General features: G+C 39.6%; 1 protein-coding gene across 2 annotated transcripts in view; it reads right to left on the minus strand.

Moving 5' to 3' along the window:
* The window catches only part of pik3cb (phosphatidylinositol-4,5-bisphosphate 3-kinase, catalytic subunit beta), a 187530-nt gene that overhangs the window by 39831 nt on the left and 121942 nt on the right, over window positions 1–25757 (minus strand). For both annotated transcript variants that reach the window (XM_060834867.1, XM_060834868.1), the window contains exons 13-15: window positions 12599–12720; window positions 11163–11306; window positions 7613–7712 (exon numbers count right to left, since the gene is read on the minus strand). In XM_060834867.1, the coding sequence (XP_060690850.1) occupies window positions 7613–7712; window positions 11163–11306; window positions 12599–12720 (366 nt within the window). The remainder of the gene's footprint in view (window positions 1–7612; window positions 7713–11162; window positions 11307–12598; window positions 12721–25757) is intronic.

The raw sequence follows: 25757 nt of genomic DNA on the forward strand, positions 1-25757 counted from the left end.
ACAGAAGAAATTCCTCTCCCAGTTGTTTTAAATTCTGATTTCCCCTCTTCCCCCCCCCCCAATCCCTTATTCTGGTTATTCCCTCTGGTCTTTGACTCACCCAAAAGCAGAGACAATTGTGGCAACTGACATGAAAGATACAGAATGTGGGGAAAACATATGGTAGATGGAATTTAATTTAAATAAAATGTGAGGTGCTGCAGTTTGGAAAGGCAAATCGGGGCAGGACTTATACACTTAGATTCCTTACAGTGTGGAAACAGGCCCTTCGGCCCAACCAGTCCACGCTGACCCTCCGAAGAGTAACCGACTAACTATGGGCAATATTGCATGGCCAATTCGCCTGACCTGCACATCTTTGGACTATGGGAGGAAACTGGAGCACCCAGAGGAAACCCACGCAGACACTGGGAGAACGTGCAAACTCCACACAGACAGTTCCCAGAAGCTGGAATCGACCCTGGGACCCTAGTGCTGTGAGGCAGCAGTGCTAACCACTGAGCCACGTGCTGCACTAATGGTAAGGTCTTGGGGAGTGTTGCTGAACAATCAGACCTTGGATTATAGGTTCATAGTTCTTTGAAAGTGGAATCGCAGGAAGATATGATTGTTAAGGTGGTGTTTGGTATGATTTCCTTTATTGGTCAGAGCATTGAGTATAGGAGTTGAGAGGTCATGCTGCAACTGTACAGGACATTGGTTAGGCCAGTTTTGGAATGTTGCATGCAATTCTGGTCTCCTTTCTATCAGAAAGATGTTGTGAAACTTGAAAAGGGTTCAGAAAAGATTTATAAGGATGTTGCCAGGGTTGGAGGGTTTGAGCTATTGGGAGAAGCTGAATAGGCTGGGGCTGTTTTCCCTGGAGTGTTGGAGGCTGAGGGATGACCTTATAAAATCATGAGGGACATGGATTAGGTAAATAGACAGGTCTTTTCCCTGGAGTGGGGTAGTCCCGAACTAGGTTTAGAATGAGGGAAAAGATTTAAAAGGGACCTACGGGGCAACTTTTTCATGCAGAGGGTGGTGAGTGTAGGAATGAGCTGCCGGGGAAGTGGTGGAGGCTGGTACAATTACAACATTTCAAAGGCACCTACATGGGTCTATGAATAGAAAAGACTTAGAGGCATGTGGGCCAAGTGCTAGCGAATGGGATTAGATTAATTTAGGATATCTGATTGGCATGGATGAGTTGGACTGAAGGGTCTGTTTCTGTGGTGTATATCTCTATGACTCTATAACACCTCTGCACATAACCTGTTAGGGCCCTTAAGCATCTGATATCTTTCAATAATGTTGCTCTCATTCTTTATGATCCAATGAAGTACAGGCAACTACAGGTACTCAGCACTTCCCCACAAGAAAATCCTTCATGCCTGGGATCAACCTGGTGAATCTTCTGTGGGCTGTCTCCAATACCAATACATATTTCCTTACATAAGGTGATCAAAAGTGTTCACAGTATTTTGTGCGTAGCCTGACTGTGCCTTGCATAGTTTTAGCAAGACTTCCCTATTTTTGTACTCCATCATTAAAAAGAAAATCAAGATTCCATTTGGCTTCCCTACTACCTGCTACACTTAAACGCTAACTTTTTATTAAATTTTTATGATGACCCCAAATTTGTGTAGAACCTTTCTGCAACCTTTCACCATTCAATTCTTTGTTTCTTCCCATCAATCATTTGGGGTGGCACAGTGGCTCAGTGGTTAGCACTGCTGCCTTACAATGCCAGGGACCCAGGTTCGACTGTCTGTGTGGAGTTTGCACATTCTCCCAGTGTCTGCGTGGGTTTCCTCTGGGTGCTCCGGTTTCCTCCCACAGTCCAAAGATGCGCAGGTTAGGTGAACTGGCTATTCTAAATTGCCCATAGTGTTAGGTGCATTTAGTGAGATGGAAATGGGTCTCGGTGGGTTACTCTTCAGAGGTTCAGTGTGGACTTGTCGGGTCGAAGGGCTTGTGTCCACACAGTAGGGAATCTAATCTAATTTTTTCACATATTATTTTCCATCTGCCAATTTTTTTGCTCACTCACTTAATCGGTCTATAATCCCTCTTGTTATCTTCATCACTTGCTTTCCCACTTTGCAAACTTGGCAATAGTACATTCACTTTCTTTATCCAAGTCATTCCTATATTTTGTAAATAATTGTGACACTCCCCTAGACACAGGCTGCCATCGTGAAAATGTGCCTCTTATCCTAATTTCCCGTCTTCTATTAGTTATTCAGCTTTCTGTTCATGCTTTTATTCTACCCAATGGTCTCTTAAGTAGCCCTGTGCGCAGTATCTTATGAAACACCTTTTGGAAATTCAAATATGTTACATCTACTGCTATCCCTTCAACTACACTTCGTGGAACCTCCTCAAAAGAATTCTAATAAATTTGTCAGACATAATTCATGAAGTCATGCTGACTCAAAATATAGCATATTATGTATTATTAAATGTGCTGCTTTCATACCTTTTATAATAAACATTTCCCCAGTAACAGATTTTCAGCTAACGGTTACCTGTATTTGTTTTATAAATAATGCTACATTTGCAGTTTTCCAATCCTCTAGGACTTGTTCAGCATCTACTGATTCTTGGAAGATTCTTACCAATGTGTCCACTATCTCTGTAGCTACTTTCTTTAATATCCTGCAATGGAACAAGTCCAGGGAACTGTTTGAGCTTTAGCCCCATTAGTACTGTTGCACTAGTATTAATTTTCATATTTCGCCCCTGCTTCCCCCCATCCTTTGCAATGCTATTCGTGCGTCTACTATGAGAATTGATGCAAAGTATGTATTCAACTCCTTTGCCATTTCTTAGTTTGCATTAATTCCCCAGCCTCATTCTCTAAGGCAACCTATGTTCACTGTGGCCTCTCTCTTCCTTTTTACTTAATGGGGCTGTTTTTAGATTACGTAAATATTTGTTGTCAAAGTTTATTTTTTCTGACTTTTTCTTTGGCCATTTGTTGTGTTTTAAAACATGGCCAATCCTCTGGTTTATTACTAATCTGTCCCACTATATCGTGTTTTATTCAAATTAAATGATCCTTAAAATTTCCTTGGTTAACAATTATTCGTTTATCCTCTTCATGAAATTCTTCCCCCTCACCAGGATGTATTGTTGCTACAAGCCATGAGCTACTTTCTCAAGTATCTGCCGTCGATCATCAACCAGCTTTGCTTTTAAACTAATTTCCCCAGTCCACTCCAGCCAACTCTGCCCTCATTCCTTATTTAAGTTTCGCACAGTTGTCTCCAACTCAGGTTCATCACTCTCAAATTGAATGCTAAATTCTACCAGGTTATGATTACTGTTCCCCATGGGTACTCTTACTTTGACATCATTTATTAAACATGTCTCATTACATACCGCCAGATCCAAGATTGCCTAATCCTGGTTGCATTCAGGATACATTGTTCTAGGAAAGTGTCCTGAATATACTATAAATTCTTCATCATGACTACCTCTATCAATTTGATTTTCCTAATCTACAAAAATTATAGTCACCTATGATTACTATACTGTCTTTTTCCTATGCCCTTATCACCTCATTTATTCTATTGTTACTTTTAGGGAACCTACATATTACTCACATGAGTCTTCTTACCTTGGCAGAAGTGATACTGCAGATGCTGGAGATTAGAGTCAAGATTAGAGTGGTGCTGGAAAAGCACAGCAGGTTAGGCAGCATCCGAGGAGCAGGAAAATCAACACTTTGGGCAAAAGCCCTTTGCTAGTTAATATTCAACATCCTAGTCTCAGGATCAATTACCTCAGTCTTCATCTTGATGAAGAATTCCAACATTTGATCACACATCCCCAAGGGGTCTCTCACAACTACAGTAATAATTATTCCTTTCTCATTGCATAACACCCAGCCTAAGATAGCCTGTTCTCTAGTTGGCTCCTCAACGTATCAGACTGGAAAATTATCCTGTTTACACTCTAAGAATTCCTCCTCTATGGTAGGGTGACTAATTTGATTTGCCCAATCATTACACAGTCAACCATAATTACAAATGTTCTTTTAACTTGTCAACTTTTGATTTCCTGTTAATGCCATATCCAACAACACCATAACAGTTTGATGATCTATATACCACCCCACTAATAATTTTTGCCCCTTGGGAAATTGGCCAAAAGCTTGGTTGAGTAATGGATTTTGAACAGACCTTTAAGTGTGATCAAGAAATGAAAGCACAGGTTTCCCCACCCCGTCTCCATTTTTGAATGTGAATGTCACTTTGAAAGTTTTCCAATCCTCTGGGTCTTTTCCCAAATCTAAAGATTCTTGGGAGATTACTACCAAAGCATCCACTATCTCTGCAACTAATCCTTTTACAATCCTAGGATGCAGCGATCTAGTCCAGAGGACTTATCAGCCTTTAGCCCCATTAGTTTTTCAGCATTCTTTTTCCCCAGTGATAGTTATTATTTATTTTCTACTCATACTTGCCCCTTGGTTAACAATATTCTAAAAATACTGAGTAATGTCCTCTATTGTGAAGCCTAATGCAAAATACTTATTCAACTCCTGTGACATTTCCTGATTTCCTTGTTTTATTTCCCAGCCTCATTCTAAGGGGCATTTGTTCTCTTCCCTTCACGTATTTAAACATGCACTTGCTATTCATTTTGTACCACTTATGTGTTTGGCCTCAATTTATTTTTTCTTTAGTTTGGAAACTTTTAGTTGGCTTTTAAAACTCGCCCAATCCTCTGTTTTACCACTAGTTTTTTGTATGTTTTTCCTTTCAATTTGATATCAACCTCAACTTCCTTAGATAAACATGGTCAGTTTATCCCCTTCCTAGTTTTCTTCTCGCTCACACGATGTAACTTTACTGTGAGTCATGAACCATATTCTTAAATATCTGTCACTGTTGCCAACTGTCCTTTTCCAATCCACTCCAACCAATTCAGCACTCATCCTTGTGTAATTACCCTTGTTTATGTTTAGCACCATTGTTTCCAATCCAATTTTCTCCCTCACAAACTGTATGCTAAATTTTACCACTGTTATGGTCATTGTTCCCTAGGAGATCTCAAAATGAGTCCATTTACTAAACCTACCTCATTGCATGTTATGATATCCAAAATCGACTGATCCCTGGTGTCATTGGCAATGTTGTTCCAAGCAACTAAATCCAAAATCAGGTTTTTGGAAACTTTGAACATTTTTCTTAATGATCTCATTACTGATATGGTTAGCCAATTATTAAACAGTAATTTAAGAGTTTCTCCATTTTCGTTCAATGGCATATGTCAATTAAATATGTAACAAGGCAATTGAAAGCTGATTTAACACTGCAGTATGGATTTAATTGCCAATACATAGGTTTCCTGAACTCTCAAACTCATCAGGAACAAGGTGAGAATATGTTGGGGACTGACTGGCAGTGTAATTGTAATAGTGGAAAGCTCTTAAAATACAAGAATAGCACAGCTTCTTCCTTGCTTAGATTGAAAGATTTTGCTTTTGGGACTCCATCAGAGTATTTTCATTGCTTTAGGAGTTAATTTACGCTAGCTTGAACTAAACTCACCTTGTCCTGTGTTACCCTGCTGTTAGCCTTTGGAGCCAAGTCTGCTTTGCAGCAGATGGGAGGAAGAACCTCTCCTTTTGAACAAAGATTTCTCTTCTGGCCTTCAGAGCCTACAGCATTATCTCCAGAATGTTTCCACTGGCATAGGGGCAGCCTTCCCAGACAAAGTAACCTTCACTTCGCTTGTTCCATTATCACCCCTCAATGGGCAAGGAAGACGTCTAACTTGTGCTGAGGTATCTTTAGATTGAAACCTTTAACAGAGTGCTGGTCAGTAGTCTGCACTCTTGATAGTTTGGGAAATATTGAAGGAGAATCACAATGCTAGTCTGAGTTTAAAAAAAGCCATGGAAAAGTCCATCAATTCTCATTTTCCTGATTTGCTGTCAGCCCAGAAGGATAAGACTTCAGCACAATGAGTTCTGTCAAGTTAAAACATTTGTTGAAATGGATAAAATGTACCAATGGGTTTTATATACAAACCATTGCGCTCAGGTTACTGTTTGCTATTAATAATGTGCTTTCCTTCTTCAATTTCAATATAATTTCATAATACAGCACTGTGGCTGGGTGGTATTTAGTACAGCAATTAAAGGTCATGGAAATGTTTGAAAGATAGATTGAGCAATGGAAGAGAGAGAGAGAGAGAGAAAAATATCACTTTCCTGAACAATGTAAATCCAGCCCACAAATAATGCAGCCTAATTATAACAAGAGGAAGAAGAGTCTGATAAATGAGTTACTTGGCATGGCATCTACAGATCGCTAAATGAGTGAGTGCCTGGTCGACATTTCTGAGTTTGTATTATTCTCCCTTTGAGTCTTCTTTTATTATATTTGTTATTGGGGTGAAGCAAGTTTTCACACACCAACAGGAGGAAAGCAGAGCAGAGACGGAGTAAAAATAAATAGATTTGTAAGCCAGAACAGGCTCTCTCATTTTCTTTCCCCTCAATCAATAAAAAAAAACTCAGTGATACAAATATTTTTAATCAGTTCTTATGGACATCTACAAACATGTTCATTCAGCAGTGACCAAAACAACAGCTTAAACAGTTGAGACTCATCCTGATTACTCAAGGAATCCAAGGACGTTAAACTGCAAATGCTTTCGGTTTTGTGTCTGCATAAGGTAGCCTTTTTTAAGCATATTACCTGTGTTTTTGTGCGTATCTGATGCTGTGTTTTTGTTTTCTTCTTCTAATTAGTAAGTAATAAAGTTCTTCTTCCTCTCACTCAAGACGACCTTATAATTTTACTCCTTCATTTTGATCTAGTTAATCATATTTCAGTCGATGTGTGAGCGCTTTGTGCTAAAGAAAAGTTTTTTTTAATACAACTGATCAAAAGTGTTAAAGAGATGAGCCAAATCCATTTCACTTGGTCCTAACCGTATCAAAGAGAATTTTGAAGATGGGGTAAGATAAGAAAGACAAAAGTTTTTGGGAGAGCATTCCAGGCCACAACACTTAACAACTGAAGTGAGGGCCTTCAAAAACATGGCAAAAGGAGAGGGAGACGACAGTGAAGAGACAAGAGTCAGAGGGATTAAGACCATGGGGGAAAAGTAGTAGGGAGGAACAAAATCAAGGAAAGATTTAAATGTGGAAGGTACTTCTAAATGGAAGGCTTTAGGAAAACTGAAATCAATGTAGGTGAACAAGAAGAACACAACTTGGTGTGCAGGGTTTGGTTGGCAGAATACTGGCAGAGTTATGGGGTGTGTAAAATAATTGAAGACATTTTAGAACATGATAGGAGATTACTTATTCTTGTGGCTTGTGACACCTTCATGGAAATGAAAACAAACGAAACACTTCAATGTGAGTGAGAAGGAGGCAGAGTGAGGAGTACACATTCCCTTCTTTCAATCTCTCTCCCTTCCTGTCTACATGACTGAACCTTTGGTTTTCTCCTCCAATTGAATCATTCCTCTGGCACACCAACATTTACAATCCCTGATTTCAGACGCAAATTTTCATTGTCAAAACTGCTAAACAACATGGCCAATTATTTACCGAATAAACATTCTGAACTGGAACTAATTTAAAAACTATGCCAGTAATTACCTGTTTGGAAAGATCTTTAATATGAGTGATACTTCCTCGACAGTATGACTCCAAAATCAATCCAAATTGCAATGAAGTAGCAGGTAGATGCATTTCAGACCTGGAAACAATAAGTAGATGCATATTATAACCCCATTCCATACACGCTCTGCGTGAAAAATTTGCCCCTCAGGCCCCTTTCAAATCTTTCTCCTCTCACTTTCAGCCTATGTCCTATAGATTTGGACTCCCCCATCCTAGGGGAAAAGACTTCAGCTAATCACCTAATCTTGCCCCTCAGCTACCGACACTCCAGGGTAAACAGCTCCAGCCTATTCAGTCTCTCAGTATTGCTCAAACCCTCCAATCCCAGCACCATCCTTGTAAATCTTTTCTGAACCCTTTCAAGTTTAACAACATGTTTCCTAAAGCGGGATGACCAGAACTAAATGCACTATTCTAAAAATGTGGCCATACCAATGTTTTTTCTGTGCAGCCACAACATGACATTCCAACTCAGACACTCAACGCACTGACCAACGAAGGCAAACATCCCAAACGCCTTCTTTACTACCCTGTCTATCTGTGTGAGTAACTCCAGAGGCCGGTATCCCATCTGTCTAAGATCAGAAACGGTTACATAGAATGGTGAACTCGGCCCACACAATCACTAAGTCCAACCTCCCATCTATGGAATCCATCAAGGGAAGGCCATCAGCATTCTTAACGATCCATTCCACCCTGGCAATGCTTTTCCAAGACCTCTACCATCGGGGAGAAGGTACAGAAGCCTGAATACACGCACCAGCCGCTTTTGAAACAGTTTCTACCCTACTGTTGTTAGAATACTGAATGGACTCACAAACTCTTAGCATTCACCTGTACCTGTGATTTTTTTGTTTTGCTGCTGTTTACCTACTATTTACTTATCTATGCTACTTAACTATGATTTCTGCCTATATTGCTCGCAAGACAAAGCTTTTCACTGTGCCTCGGCACACATGACAATAAGTTCAATTCAATTCAACTAAGTCACCCTTTGTTTAAAAGTGGAGAGTCCTTCACACTGAATGTCGTGTCTGATACTCCTGTTCTTATTGGTCAGTCGGGCTCCCTGATTGAACCGGGAGCTCATTCTTGACAAGTTGGACTGATGGGTCTGTTTCCATATGTATGAATCTGCAACTAATTAACATTCACTTCAGGGTCACATGCTCAGACCACATCCCATCCCCTGAGAGAGCGTAGCATCCTCAATGCGGAACATTTATCAAATAGAATTTTCTATGCAGATATAAATATCACAATGAGGCAACAGGCATCAATAGGGATGAGGAGCAGGTAGGCTGAGGGGAACACATCCCCATGCAATCACTCTCTCCCCCCTGTCTACAGCAATTTGCTCTTTAGTCTTATCCTCCTAATGAATCACACCTTCTGGCAACCCAATATTTACAATGCTGATTCCAAGCAGAAATTTTATTGTCAAAACTGCTGAACCATAGGGCCAATCATCTGCTGAATGAATATTTCTGAACCAGGAATGGAGTCAACCCTTCAGTTTCATGTTCCTAATGAATCATTCCTTCAACTACTGTGCACTCAACTCCACAAAACCCTTCTGTGAGGTTGTTCTTTTAAATTAGTGAACTCTCCTCTCTTCTACAGACCAGGATGTAGATTTTCTCAATGCAGTGGCTATATAATGACATTTGAAATCTATTCAGAAGTAACAATTTCACAATTATACTACACTTGGGCCCAACGGAAATCTTTCTATATTTAGGTACCATGTCATGAAATGCTTTTGTCAGTCAGTATAACATATGAGCGAGCACATTAAAAAGTCTACAGGAACACTACATTCCAAAAAAAAATAGGCAATTGTTTAAAGCTCTGAACACGAATCTTGATGTTCTCATGACCCATGTGGTTAGCCATTATTAACTACAAATCTAGGAGTTATTCTTTGATCAGGTATATCTCCATTCACTGCCTCTCCCTCTGCCCTCAATTCTCCGTGCCGTGTTTTATGATTTTAAACCATAATATCACACAATAAGCTTCCATACTGAAACATGCAGTAAATTTGCCTTCAACTACACAATGTAATCATAATTTGCAAGAAACTTCTAGGTCATAGCCAGACAATGAACAATAGAATATTAGTCTTGTCTTTATTCAAGAACAGCCTTATAGTTAAATGAGATACAAATTGTCTACTGTGCACGCAACCACACTGAATCTCTCTTTCGGCCTGTGGGCCCAGTGATACTTTCTAATCAATCTATTCAGATGTTATGATGTATTTCTGAAGCAGATGGGACTTGAAGCCAGGTTCATCATTGGCGCCCACCCTCTGAGCTCAGAAAATAGCTCCTAGTCAACCTGGTCAGAGATGCTATGACACAGCTCCAAAGCGGATGGAACTTGAACCCAGGTCTCTATTCCAGAGGCAGGAACATTACCACTGTGCCTCGAGAGGCCACACATTGAGCCCAGATGAGTACCCTATTAACATGGGAAGGGAACCCCCAAGCAATCAATGTAAAATTAGTCATTTATGTGGGATGAGGCTCCTTCTTAACTCTCTTCCTGAAGTAATGCTGTAGTTAAAAAAGAACAATTTGAGTTTGCTTGTTTTCAATAATACTGTACTCTATACAGCAGTGACATCCAACCTCTAAGAAGAGCTTATGCCCAAAACGTCGAATCTCCTGTTCCTTGGATGCTGCCTGACCTGCTGCGCTTTTCCAGCCACACATTTTCAGCTCTGATTTCCAACTTCATACAGTACATAAGGATATCATGATGAAACATTGTGGGACTAATTATTTTTCATCAACTTGTTTGGGCATGCTATGACATGCCTCAGACTTGAAGTTGGCCTTTCAGGCCCAGAGGAAGGGATACTACCACTGGACCACAAACCTCTCAAGTATGGGATTATACACTTGACATAAAACTTCATGCTCTGTTCCTGTCAGCTTACACTGATCTTAACCCATTTACCCAAAGTGATCTGTTCGTGTTTTTAAATCTATAATTTTTTGGCCAATATGCCATCAAAATTAACAGCAGCTCTTTACAAATGTCCTGGTGTACAAAAACCAAACTGAAAAAAAATGGGAATGAAGTGAAAAGATGGGCAAGTCACATGAATTACCCACTGGCTGGACGGTCAGGGATCAGAGGTTATCACATGACCTGATGCCAGAGTCTGATATTTAGTAATTGTTTGCTGTGCTGTCTACTCAAGTGACAATTGAGCTATCATCACACAGTGTTAAATAAAGCTGTGTTCACCGTTAGGACAATGATTTAGCATTCTTCTGCAATCTCTACATTCAACATGTATTGTGTAATTTGCAACTTAAGTACTTGTGCTTGTAAAGCCAAAAAAGGCACAATAAAAATGTAGGTTTTGAGTAATGACTCTTGGGTTTCAACAAATTATATGCCACGTGCATGTTTTAAAGATAAAACAAGGACAGTGATGACTTGCCAACACTGAGCAAATGTGTCTATTACATTTGTCAATAATACACACAACTCTTTCGATCCAACTTGCCTGAGATGCCAAAACAAGAAGTGACCTATCCTTCTGTTGGCTTGCGCTCGCTCCAAAAGAAATCTGGAAAGGGCACAGTCAAAGTATGGCTCATATTTCAGTACTTGCACCAGCTGTAGGAGATACTGAGAAAGCTCTTCATCACTGGCAGAGAAAACACAATGGCAGTGTAAATTAAAATATTTGTTCAAGCATTCCTATTTTTCATTTGATCCAAAAGCTTCCTGGTTTTAATTCTTTAAAGTAGTGCAGTTGCTTCAATGCAATATATTTAAGCTACATTTAAAAGTTAATTGCCAGTTCAAAAATATGATATAATGTATATTTAGTGCAAGGCCAATGTTTAAAATACATATTAAAATCAACACAAGTTACAATGAATCAAGTTTATAAAGAGCTGTGGTTTATATTATCTGGTTATATTATCAAACTGCATCTACTTCACACAGTTCTATCTTTGGGTGTAAAGTCTATGCAGAGGTAAATGTATAATTTAGGAATGAGGTCCTAATCCGAATCCAAAGCACAATAAACCAATCCTGTTAGAAGATTGGTTTACACCATTCTGCCTTAGCATGATTACAACCTAACTTCACTCTGATCTGAAGGTGGGTGTAAAATATGTTCGAACAGTTGAACAGATTGCCTGAGCACTCCATAAATAAAAGAAAGTGGACACAGTCATGTGCATCTTTCCTCGCGGTTAAAAGGTAACTGCTTGGCAAGCAGAGCTGTGGGGCATGTACAAAATACGGAATCCTCAGAGCTTGTTCCTGCCAGGAAGAATAAGAACAGGCTTTGTTGGATGTACTCTACAGTTACAGTTGCCAAACCCAGATTGATGCACTAATATGAGCACAGCACTAAGCCAATGCAAGGCAAGTGTGATTGATATCAAGGCTCAATTCTTTTGATTATTACTTATGAACAACACCTAGTAAGTGCAGGAACAAGCAGATGCAACTCTTTCAGTTAACCTATTTTGTATTGATGCCATTAGAAGGTCTTTTCATCTCTCCTCTACAAATTGATAGGCAGTTTGAGCTTTTGGGTCTTCCAGTTTTTGATTCAAAGCTGAAACTGAGTGAAGTATTAGGCCACTTCAGACAGTAATTAAGAGTCAACCACCCACCATGGGACTACATCATTTACAGATCAGACTGGTTAAGGGGCAGCAGGTGTCCCTCTCAAAAGAGCATTTTGACTCTCCTACACTAAAAACACAATACTTTGACCATAAGCCCTTTCTACATACAGCCTTGCTTAAAAACAGAAGAACTGTCAAGTTAAAAACAAATTCAAAGCAAATTTTAAACTCAAAAGATAATTGAGCAAACTATGACTAGTGCTCTCAGTATGAATCACAAGTGATTTTTAAAATCTTCCGATAGCAATATTATCATAACCATAACAGTACAGCGTTGCATCAAACAGACCTCATTTCTTTCAAACATCCCACAGCATATTCCCGCACATATTGGTCTGGATAGTTGAAGTCCAGCAGTTCTAATGCCTCCCTCGGTGCTATTTTGGTCCATATTTGGAGTAACGCTTGGAGCTGCACCAAAAGATCAAAAATCAGATCATAAAATTATTAACTATATAACAGCACTACTCTGCAACTTCTTAACCCAACATACCAAATTTCAGCAGATAATCCTGTAAACAAAACAGGAATTACCACACAAGCAGTAGTATTAATTAGGTTAGACAACAGACAAAAATAAGGAAAGTCCAGCATTTCAGCAGGGACTTAAGAAAGTTAATCCCAAAGTCTGACCATCTTTCACTTTCTTGTTGCTTATCATGGACTTAGCGCGAATTCTAGCATTGGCTAACCTTTCTTTCAAATTTAAAAAAAAATTGGACAACACGTGGCTGATTTAAATGATCACCTTGCAAAAGTAAAAGACTTACCAATTGAAAAGGAAGCTCAAGGTCATGATTGGAACTGCAGTGACTGGCAGTAGGCTGCATGGTTTGAGTGTGCAATTGGGAGGCTTTGATTTAGGCAGAGGTCCTTTCCAAGGACACTCTGTTGAGTTGCATATAGATCTGTTTCTTGAATTCAGGTGGCGCTAGCTGCCTCAGGGCAAACTAATGTACAGAAGTGGCCTCGTATGTGAGTTAGACTCTGTCTGTATGCAAGAAAGAGGCTTGATATCTGTCTCAGCAGTGAACTCTCGAAAACAAGCATCACCTTCTCCCCTACAGACTATGAGCAATTTGAAAGCTATATTTCCCACATTACAACAGTGACAACACTTCAGCAGTTCATAATTGGTTGCACATCATTTCTGGGTGTCCTGAGTTCAGAAAGGTGTCATATAAATGCAAGTTTCTTCAACAGACCAATTCTCAAAACTCGCTCTAGGTTCAAATCTGCACCAGGCTTTGACAACACATTTTGAAACTTCTACACAGAGAACCTATTGAGAAACAGTCTCTTCCCCTTTTGCAAATCACTTTTTGGATGGTTCCCAAGTGCTACTCTGTACAGGGGTGGTCTACTATATCATTGTAAAGATTAAAATCAAATTTTGCTTCTCTGTCATAACCAAGTTACAACACTAAGACAAAATGTGTTTCACTGTCAGTAAAATTAAGTGTGCATACGTGTAGTACATAGATAACTGATCTAAATCAGCCCTGTACAAAAAGTAACCACTTCACAGTCCAATGTGCAGATCCTTACACGCTGTATGCAATATGTACACTAATTTTTTCCAAATACATTTAAATTGAACAGGAGTCTGCTAGTCGAGACTATGTGATTTAATCTCTTACTCTCTATTAATGACAGAAGGAGGCCAACTGATCTGTTATCGTACCTTTTTAATTAGACGACAAGCTTCGTTTTTACAAGTTGCAGCTGAGACCGTCTCTCACGCAGATTGACGTAAATGAGTTAAGTGAATGAATTAAACAAACAGATATTGTTCCAGGGTTAAAACAGATAATCATCATTGCCATACAAACCTCTTGTACAAATAGGTCAGCCAGCCTGACTCTGAGCTATGCCCCAGAAATTCATCTTTGGGAAATATTACAATTTTTCCAAATGAAGGTACTGTAATTATACAAGCGGAAAAGCAGTGTACTAACAACATAAAAAACATGATCCCCATGGAAGTTAGCTAAGTGTTGCAACTCCTTTATCCCTGTTTTTTGGTCTCAGTATGGGCCCCTTCCTTCTCAGCCCTGGACATGTACGAACTCTTTCTCCGAAGCCACCAATATTATTGCAATACTCAATATCTCGGAGTCAGGAGGTGGGTCACTACCATCCAAATTTACTTGATTATTGTATTTTTAAACTTTTCAGTACAGTTGTCTTTGTGAATATAAGTAAAATGAACAGGGACATTGTGGCAGGGCCGGAGTGGGGGTGAAACTGGTGATGGAGGAACATAATCAGATCGAAAGCTAACCTTGGAGAACAAATCTTAAAGAAAAAACAAGGTTACAAATTGCAGCTGAATCCAAAGATCAGAATGCTTGTCCATCATCGCTCATTGGCTATTTATAAAGCATAGACTAGACTTTCGTAACAGATGTTTAAGTAAAACTTACGATTGATGGACTCCAGAGGAAGCAACGAGGTCAGAATTGTTTTGGCACTGGGACACTGTGGTACCAAATTTAATTATTATTAGGAATAACAAATAGGATTTTTAATTTGAAGAATCATCAGAGGGTTTGCATTTTTTGCATGCTCCTTTGATGCTTTTCTATCTTTCTATGTGCAAGATGATAATGTCAGAAGGAAGGTCATTGTAACATGGCACTCCCAAAAAGGACAGAATAAAATAGGGAGTTTCATTTTTTGAATTGCTTATTTATGGGGAATAAAGTGTTAGTACCATTCCAGTTCTAACACCTTAGAAGTGTATTTTTAAAAATCACATTTTCAAAATGTTCCAAAAGAAGCAAATAAAAAAAACCTAAATCTATTCAAATTTTCACTGAAGTTCATGATTTAAACTATTTACAACAGAGTGTATAGTTCAGATTGCAAGTTTACCATGTGAACTAAACCATAGAACAGTAAGTTCCTAGTTTGGTTCCAGGGTTACTCTATGTTCATTGTCAGTCAGCATGGCAACACTATATTTGACTGCAATGGCCTAGAGTTCAGGGGAGGCAATGAACAAATCAAAGACAGGCCCAACTGCTCCTAGCTATACAGAGACTGACTGGGCAGGTGAGGTTATATAAAGTGGCAGAGGGAATAAAGCAGCTAATTATTTTGTAAATGGAGAAAGACTGCAGAAAGCTGAGAAGCAGAATTTAGGAGTCATCATTCATGAATCACAAATGGTTAGCATCTAAGTTGAGCGGGTCATGGGGAAGACAAATTGAATGCTGGCCATTATTTCAAATGGGAATGAAATACAAAAGTAGTGGAGTTTTGCTAAGATTGTACAAGACACTAGTCAGACCACAGCTGGAATACTGTGATTAATTTTGGTCTCCTAATCTTAGAAAAAGATATACTGGCATTGGAAGCGATCCAGAGAGGTTCACAAAGCTCAAACCAGGTATGGACGGACTGTCTAATGAGGAGAGGTTGAGTAGATTGGGCAAGTATTCATCGGAATATAGAGGAATGAGAGGTGACCATAGCAAATTCTAGAAGATTAATTATGGATATCATAGGGTAAATGCAGAAAGATTGTTTCAACTCAGTCCTAGATTCTCTCAGGATATCAGAAGAAGAGGTTGCACATTTAAAATAGAGATAAGGAGGAATTTGGTGAGAAGTGGACTGTGAATCTATGGAATTTTTTAATCACAGAGAACAGTTGAGGCTGGATCATGAAAACGGAGATAGGCAGATTTTTAAATTGATGAGGGAAATCAAGGGTTACGTGGCAAAGTCAGGAAAGTGGAGTTAAGGATCCTCAGATCAGCTGCGATCTCACTGAATGGCATAGCGTACTCAGTGGGCTGATTGGCCTACTTCTGATCTTATGCCTTATGGTCTTATGGAAAGTGCAGGCATCATGTGATTTGAATTTTCATGCCTACCCATGTTAAAATAGTTTGCCAACAATTATTATTTAAGCTCAAAGATGGCATTATTGGCTGGACTTGGTGCTCACTGGCAAAGAGCCACCCAATTTTTTTGACTCTGCTTATCTAAAAAAGAACCACCAAAATAAAGAGCAAGTGACCTCTGTGGAGATTCTCTCTTTCCCAGTATTTGTTTGAATCTGGCACCAAATCAAAAGGAGCTTCAGACATCAAAAAAACCACGATACTATCAAGCAAGGTAAATAGTCAATCACATTAGAGATTTCTACAGACAGCAAACCTGCAAGTAAATTGCATTGATTACTATGCACTCAACAAAATAAAGATTAGGATATGCATAATAGAAGCTGTAATATCAAACAATTCTTTAAAAGTATATCTTATAATAAAGTGATTTTTTAAAAATTAAAATATGGCATTACAAAACTATAACATTAGTTTTCCTGAGGCTTAAATATTCTTAAGGTTAGTCCATGACAAAATTATGAACTTAATATACTACTAACAACAATTACATCTCATCCATAAAAGTTATGGGGTGCTTCTGATATTACTGCACAAAATCGCAAGCTAATGTCAATTTCCTAATTTCTGATTGAAATCTTTGCAGATGGTAAACAACAACAAGCCCAATAAAGAAACGCAAATTTGCATGTTTAACTTCCCATGCAAAGATTTCTGAAGTTGCTGTCTGTTTAAGGGGTGAAATGACAATGAATGCTGCTAGTTTTGGTATTACGTTGGGATGTGTGGAAGGGCGATAGGACTGAGGTGGTAATGTCACTAAATGAGCAAACCAGAGGCCTAGGACAATGGTCTGGAGACAGGGTCTAATTCCTGCCTTGGCAGCTTGTGGAATTTAAACTTAATTGATTAATATAAAAATGCCTGAAATTGAAAGTTATTAAACTATCATCGCTGTATAAATAAAAGCCAATCTCGTTTACTCATCTCTTTCAGGAAAGGAGGGTTTGCTGTGCTTTGCTGGCCTGTACTAGAATTTTTCTTATCCATTTACAGGATGTGGACGTCACCGACTAGGCCAGCATTTATTCCCCATGCTTAAACACCTTTGAGAAGGTAGTGGTACAGCAAACACTAGACAAGTCACTTCCATTCCCGATGTTCTGATTATCTCCACTGTCTAAAGAAAATTTAATACCAAGGGAGAAAAATCCGTTAATTAATTTCCTAGTTCCGTCCACAGTCAGGACAAAAAAACGTAAATCCTCAGCCTGAAATTTCACCCCTGGATCATTCCTGTGAGTTCAGGAGAATCCAGGCCTGTGAAAACAGCCCAAGAAATTCCAAAAATACTGAGTAGTTTGTTTATATTTCCCTGGTCATTCTTTTCAGATGGGAAGCACAAGCCAATGAACACAGCCACCAGGGTGGGTACCTGGCATTGACAATCACAGGTCAAAAGGTCAACAGGAGGGGTGTTTTGACAGCAGGCTAGTGTATATTTCTGCATCTGGATCAAATTTGTCACTTTAGAACCGCCATAGGTTCTCTAAAGTCAAGGAAGCATGGATTGTTTTAATCAAGAACTTTGTAAAATTTGGGGGTTTTGGGAATAAAAGATTAAAAGTAAATGTTACAGTTGTATTTGGGACACGTACACATCTTCGGGCATTCATTCTAAAATTACAAAACACAAGAGATGAACATGCAAGGATGGTGAATGTAAAAACTAAAAAGGTTCACATAGCTACGCAATGAACTGTAACTGTTCAAATCTTGTTGCACCCTTACACTAGGGTTTCACATAACCTCAATCCTGCTGAACTGAATGAGATTCTCCAGAGAAGGGCTGCCTAATGGATTATGTTCAATATGTAAACAAAATAAGGTGGTTGAAGCGTTCTTATTTTCTCAGCTAATTACTCGCAGTTATGCTCTACAATATGTTTCCGCGTTGAATTACAGAGAATCCCTGCAGACAGATGTCCAACCCCTCCCCCATTCTTCCTAGAATTGGAGCCCCCACCTACTGAGTGATTGTTTTCCTCTACCCCAGAGATCCTACATGGGTTACCTAATCTGCTAAGAGGGGAGCTCCTTATCTGGACATTTAATGAAAGTCTGCTGCTGACTAGTGAAACTGGAGATCATCCACTAAACAGAACTCTACAGTCTCTCCTGCTCCCATTCCCTACAAAACTGCTCAATGGAGCCCTTCTTCATTACTCCTGAAGCAGAGGATTGAGAAACCGCATTTTCATGTTGTTAAAACAGCGAGGTTATTCACTGCAAACAAAAGCTCACTTTTGATAAAACACAGCTCACCAAATTGAAATATTTTGAACAGCCCATTTCTCAGGGAAATTATAAAATAGAGGCAAAGAATCATGTTTTATACTTCACTATCCAACCACAGAAGCCCCTCTAACTCATACAAACTTGGAAGTGGGATGGCAATTTAATCCAGGGAGGTAATGACAGTTGGTGACTTGGTCACTTCCTCTCTTCCACCTCCATGATGTCTGCAATGGGAAGGCCTGTGTACAGCCATCACCAGGTGAGGTCCTTAAATGACAATTAATGTTCAAGTAAGGGCCTCTTGCACCTTTACTGGTATTAATCCACTAAGGGGTGGGCCTGTTGGCACACAGGGAATGTGATAAACCTGTGTGGGTTAATTCTTGTCTCTTGGGAGGGGAAATCCTTTGCTTAAAGGCATGTTGTATGTTCTGCCAACTTGTTAAATTTCTGTCCCTCTTCCTGCTTAAAATGACCCATTTTATCCACCCAAATCAACAAGAAGCTCAATATGCCACTGGGATTTGATCCAATTTGGCTTCCAGTTATGAAGGTGTGTGTGTTCACGCAAGTGCATAGGAGGCAGGAGCTAGCTAGAAGGGAAAGATGTTTGGGGACAGACAAGGGAGCTTCTTTTGAGTATCTAATCCAACACCACAAAGGAACTCAAATCAGGCAGGTGGACATTTAGTGTGGAGAGATAACAAAAGTAGGTGTTAATATACTGACATTGTCCATTGCTGAGGACATTGTGGATATGGTGTAAGCTGGCATTTTTGAAGTATGGCTCCTGTGGACATCAACAGCATCAATTATTTTATGTTTAGCCAATTTAGATATTTCTCCCTCCCTTTCATGGGGACAGATAAATAATTGAGCAGGATTTTCCCAGCCTGCCGAGATCCTCTTCAAATGTGGTTCAGGTATAGAAATAAAGGTGGTTCTGGAGCTTGTTGTCAACAGGCACTGGTTAGCTAGTTTGGCTTAAGTAATGGGAAGAGAGTGATGAAATGTCAATGCTTCACATTAGCCAACCAAACATTCTGTCAAAAACTATTCCAGTGAGGCCTGCACAAGTTTGATCTGCACTTCAGAATCCATACTGACTGGATCATTCTGAGCTAGAAACATTGATGAAGAGACTGAGCATTTAGTCTCAGATGGCAGTTGAATAGGCTTTTATCATCACATTCCTTTACAATGTTTTTAGAACAATGCAGGGCTTTAGATTGCGTAACGGTCAGGCCTGCTCGAATTCTTACACTACATGAAGGTTGCACATTGTCTCAAACTCAAATCAGTGATATCAGGTTTCTGAATTTCAGTCAGAATTTGAAAATTGTGCAACTTATCCTTATCCACACAGGGGCTAATTTTAATTTCCATTTACAGGTGTTTCAGACAGTAGCTGAATATGGCCTTCAGTACAGGCATTTCTTTGATAACGCAATATTTGCATTCCTGTGCAACCCCACGTTATACAAAAATTGTACAACACAAATAACACTTAAAGTGTTGGTGATTACAGCCAACACGTTTTATAAGTTTGCATTTTAGCAACAGTGTTCCTTATTCACCAATGGCATTACAGCCGATTCACATTAACGAACAACATGTTATAGCAGAACTTGACTGTACCTACACATTGAGCTGTTCCTATTTATGAAAGGCTCGGCAATGATTTAAAAAAAAAGCCAGGAAGCTGGTGTGAAACAGCTCTCCTCAAAACTAGCAAAAAACTTTTTTTACAGCATGTCAATTAGGGTAAGTTGTGGGTTCCCCACACTTCCTGGATGAACTGCTGACTGGAATTGAATACCCAATGGAAAACTGACTATCATAGAGTCATAGAGCTGTATAACATGGAAATAGACCCTTCGGTCCAACGTGTCCATGCCGACCAGGCATCCGAAATTAATCTAGTCCCATTTGCCAGCATTTGGCCCATACTAAGCTCTTCCTATTCATATACCCATCCAGGTGCCTTTTAAAATGTTCTAACTGCACCAGCCTCCACCATGTCATCTTGACAGCTCATTCCATACACTCACCACCCTCTGCATGAAAAAGTTACCCCTTAAGCCTCTTTGAAATCTTCCCCCTCTCACCTTAAACCTATGCCCTCTAGTTTTGAGCTCCCCTCCCTAGGGAAAAGAAAATGCCACTTAGCTATTCCCCCTTGTTGTGAGCTTCCCACAAGGGTTTCTCCATGGTCAGCTGTGAATGTCACGGTTTCCTGAAAAGGAGCAAATCCATAGCTAGAAATGTGGAGGCCCTCACATTTGTGAGATGGGGAAGAGCATTTAAAATGTGCCTATCCTTCTTCTGATCGCTTTGCTTCCTATTGTCTTTCAAGTCCCATTTTTGGGTTGACCCCTGCCACGACTTCATTCTTTACCACTGGCACATTTAGTTTTTAAGCTTTGTACAATATTGAAGGTGTGAATAGTTGGTGACTACTGTAACTCTGGAATGTGCTAGGCATGAATGCAACAATCACCTGAACCTTGACAATTACAGTGCTAAGACTACGCCTGACGATAACTCATGGTATTTTTCAAACAACAGTTCTTGTGCTAGACAATTAATTCCAATATTATGTGATTCTGGAGAGTGAGCAGCATTTGCAACTATCCAGCTGTAAACATCAATGCCTGCAACATCATATGATTTTCACTGGGTTTCAATTACAAATGGGAAGTAAACCCCTGAAAATGGATTCCTTCTGCAAAGTGTAATGCAGGCTACAGGAGTTCACAAGTGAACAAGTACAGAGCATACAAGCACAGCTATCACTGGAGATTGGAACGTGCCTTCAGTTCGACCCAATCTCATTAAGTACCTTTTTAGAAAAGAAAATCCAGATTCGTCACACCTCAACAATTTTCATTCCATCTTCCTCAGCTCAGAGAAGGTGATTATGAAGAGCTTCGACAGCTTAGTGATGGACAATTAATTCCAGCCTCCCAGATTGCTTTTACCAAAAGAGAAAGTGCTAGAAAATCTCATCTGGTCTAGCAGCATCTGTAAGGAGGGAAAAGAGCTGACGTTTCGAGTCTAACTGACCCTTTGTCAAAGCGTCCCAGATTGCTTTGCTCTGCTACAATTTGCCTGCTGTCACAATAGGTCCATGGAAAACACCATCATCCCTGGTACATCTGGGTAACAAGAACACCTACATCAGACTCCTATTTATTGACTATACCTCCACCTTCAATATCATACTTTCATCCAACTCATCGCCAAACTCTGAGACCAAGAACTCTGTTCCCCTACAAGCAACTGGATCCTCGAATTCCTGATCCACACATTACAATCAGTAAGGATAGGTGACAACTTCACAATAATCTTCAACACCAGTGCTCCACAAGACTGAGTACTTAGCACCTTACTGTACTCCTTAAACACTCACAAATGTGCAGACAAATTCAGCTGTAACTCCATTTACAAATTTGCTGATGACATCACCATAGTGGGTCAGATCTCAAACAACAATGAGTCAGAATATAGCAATGAGACAGACAGCTTAAGGGCAGGGTGTAAAGACAACAATCACTCCCTTAATATCAGCAAAATAAAAGTAGCTAGTCATTGACTTCAGGAAATGAAGGACACGTCCCTGTCTATATCAAATGTGTTGAGATGGAGGTAGTCAAGAGCTTCAAGTTCCTAGGAGCAAAAAATCGGCAGCAATCTATCCTGGTCCATCTATATCAACACTGCAGTCAAGAAAGCACACCAAATATCTCTACGTCCTCAGAAGCCAAAGAAAAATCAGCATATTCACCAATGACTCTTACCAATATTTATAGACATATCATAGAAAGCATCTTATCCAGCTGCATCACAGCTTGTTAAGGCAACTGCTCTGCCCAAGACCACAAGAAATTTCGGAGAATTGCGAAAACAGCTCAGTCCATCATGAAAACTAGCCTTCTGTCCATTGACTCAGTTTACACATCCCACTGCTTTGGGAATGCGGCCAACATAATCGAAGACCCCTCCTACCCCGGCTTTGCTCAAAAGTTTGAAAATATGTTCCAACAGATTCAAGAACAGCTTCTTCCTTGCTATTATCAGACTTATGAATAGACTTCTCATGTATTAGAATTGATCTTTCTCTGCAGCATGATAATCTGCATTCTATTCTACTATGTTGATGTACTTATGTAAGGTATGATGTCTCTGGTCAGCATGCAATTCAATATTTTACACTGTACCTCAGTATGTGTGACAATAATAAACCAAATCCTTACCGATTTGCAACTTCAAGATGAGCCCTCCCAAAGCTTATGGAAATTATATTATAAGAGAATATCTGCTGTAGTCTAAGGAGGCTATTCAGCCAGGAAGGACACCACATTTAAGTCAGATTCTGTCCTCTCATGTGTGCATAGCCCAGTAAAGACATTAATAAAAATAAAAAGTAGGAACTCTGGCTGATTTTTCCTTTGAGGAAAACCGTAAACACTCTGCTAATAGCATGGCAGTTGCAAAACTATCCTCCATTTTAAAGAAGGAAACATTGCAAACACAATTATCTGTACTTACTAAAGGTTATAACCAATTTGCTGACTGTTACCAGCTTTTATGTTTAAATAGTTAACTTTACATTGCTTCAGTTATAAAGGATGGGTTATATAGACTGCAATGAAAACATATACTCAGCAGATCAAATAGCATCTGTGGAGTGAAACAGTTCACGTTTCAGGTTGAGATGTCCTTTAATAAGGATCAAAACAACCCCACTAGCTTAACTCTGCTTTGGGTGGAGCCAAGAAACACCTTTCACACAAAGGGTGATAGAAGTGTGGAATTCCCTGTCAAACAGCTATAGAGGCCAGGACAACTTGCCAAACTGAGATTGCCTCACCCAGATTTGTTAAGGATATCTGAGAATATGGATCAAAGACAGAAAAACAGAGTATAATTAAACAGCTATGATCTAATTGAACATGAAATAGGAACAAGAAGCCTGGTTTCTGGTTACCATTAGTTTGGCAGTTTAATGATTTGAGTGATATTGAACTGATCATCTATAATAAAACACTTCTGATTGGAAAATAAACTTGCGCAAATGGGTGGTATCAAGCAGACATCAAAAAGGTTACTAAAGCAATGCACCATTTTGAGTAATCTTAATTAACACCAGAATTTTCAATATAGATCAGTGGCTTAAATGATGGATATTTGATCTGTCCAGAACAGGAATGTCTAATTTGACAGTTTTGCTGAGATACCTGATTGCCATAGGGTAGTGGTAGATGGCCCATTATTGGTTTCAATACCCTAGAACTGGGGAGAGATAAAAGAATAATAAATCTGCATTTCTGATCCAGATTTCCAGTTAATGGCCGGACTAAATGAAAGCATTAGTCAATATTGACTGAGGACTAGATTGGCGTTAGAAGGCATTAGACATGCTGGGAGCTGATGAAAGAGCCAGAACCATTTGGGAGAGCAAAAGTGCACCTTAAAAAAAGGAATCATTGCCCTCATGTGAGGGTAAACAACTGACAGAAAGAGGAGAAAAAGCAATAACTGCAAAGCTAGATGCTGACCAACTCTTTGATGGATATTTGATCATTTGGCACTCATGCAGAAAAAATGCATATGATCTTATCCAAAATCCTGTTGCTACATAATAACAGGCTGTTGACTCAGAAAGTGGAATACTGTTACCCTAAACCTACAGGGATAACCAAACAGAAAGCGCAATTATACTATACTTGCTATTATTGGAGATTAGTAAACTGGAACATGGGTACAAAGGGCAGAATTTAATCCAGAAAATGTCTTGCCTGGAAAGCCCCACATTACCTCCTGTGGGGCAGGCCTATCATATTGAGTACCAATCAGTCCCTGGTCAGCAGTAAGCCTTCCCCAGGATCATGAGGCCCAGGAGCGGGGGGATTGCCAGCAAATTAAAGGCTAGCAGCTCTTCACTGTTAACAGCCCCAACAGGAGAGCAATGGCAGGAGTATGGGCCCAGCATCAGCAGGGGACCAAAGCCTCAGAGAGTGGGGGTACAGAGTAAAGGGTCAGAAGAGGAGTGTTCTGAGTGGACTCCATCTCTGACATCCCACACCTTCTTAAGTTGGCTTCCTTGATCAGGCACAACACCCTACCTCGAATAACTTGTGTCTGAGGCACTCCACTTGATAGCTATCTTGCTGTCTGAACTCTAGAGAAGGCAGAATGAGGGAATAAATAAAAGCACCAGTTGGTGACAGGGCAGGAAGATGGTCTGTGAACATTAATGTGCCAGACGTAATTGGGACAGCAGCAGTAAGGCAAGATTTTCCCCATCATACACCAAGTTCACCTCAGGAAGGGCATTAAATTCTATCCAAGGATTCTGTCTGCAAACATTCCCAATTAGGATCCAAGTTTATACAGCATGTCATTGGCCATCTACAGCAAGAGGCTGTACTTCAAAAGTGCAATAAAAAATTATAAATCATTGATCTGGACGGTTTATCAAGTGAATAAGTAGAAAGGAAGCAGTTAAAAATCAGAGACACCAATCAAAAGACAACAAACTAATAAATTGTGATCATTTTATTAGAAGAGAAAGTTACCCTTTAAGATTTAGTGTGGAACTTTCTCAGTGATCCAAAACTGCAGTATCTTACTGTAAAACATTTCACACAGTAGTTTCCTGTTATTGTCACTTTTGTGTTTGCCAGCCAAAAAAAAAGTGACAAGAAGGAAGGAGGACCTTGGGGCAATGCAGTTTTATCTTGAAGAAACAGTGAAGATCAAATGCATTTTTATTTAAAAAGGCAGCTATTTTTTGAGCGATGGTTCCTGTAGCACTGTCCAATTGTGTTTGTAGTACTTCTGTGAGAGATCTGCAATGACCTAGACCTTAAAGTTTTTATGCAAGACAAGAAAGCAATGGCTAGGCATTTATTAAAATATGATCAATGTAAGAAAATTTAAAATAAACTAACAAGAGGTTGGTGTGTTGCGCAAAGAAGAGTGCAGGGGCAAGTTGTATATATTGTTCAGCAAAAGTGACATGGTCCCAATGCTACAAAAAAAATTTGTATTTTACGAATTGCATGCAATTTGGTAGAGGTCTTCTCCAATAATGTTGAAGTTTCATCAGCTGTGATGTTCCAATTGTAAGGCACATGTTTCAGATGGAAAACATATTTCAGGCTGACACCTCATTGCAGCACAAAGGAACAGAGGCAACACTGTCAGAAGTGTCATTCCTTCGATAAGGCAGGAAACTAAGGCTCTGTGTTCTCTGCTGGACGGAAAGGTATCATGGAGCTATTTGAGATT

The sequence above is a fragment of the Hemiscyllium ocellatum genome, chromosome 13 (genome assembly GCF_020745735.1).
Source record: "Hemiscyllium ocellatum isolate sHemOce1 chromosome 13, sHemOce1.pat.X.cur, whole genome shotgun sequence".
Classification (NCBI taxonomy): domain Eukaryota; kingdom Metazoa; phylum Chordata; class Chondrichthyes; order Orectolobiformes; family Hemiscylliidae; genus Hemiscyllium; species Hemiscyllium ocellatum.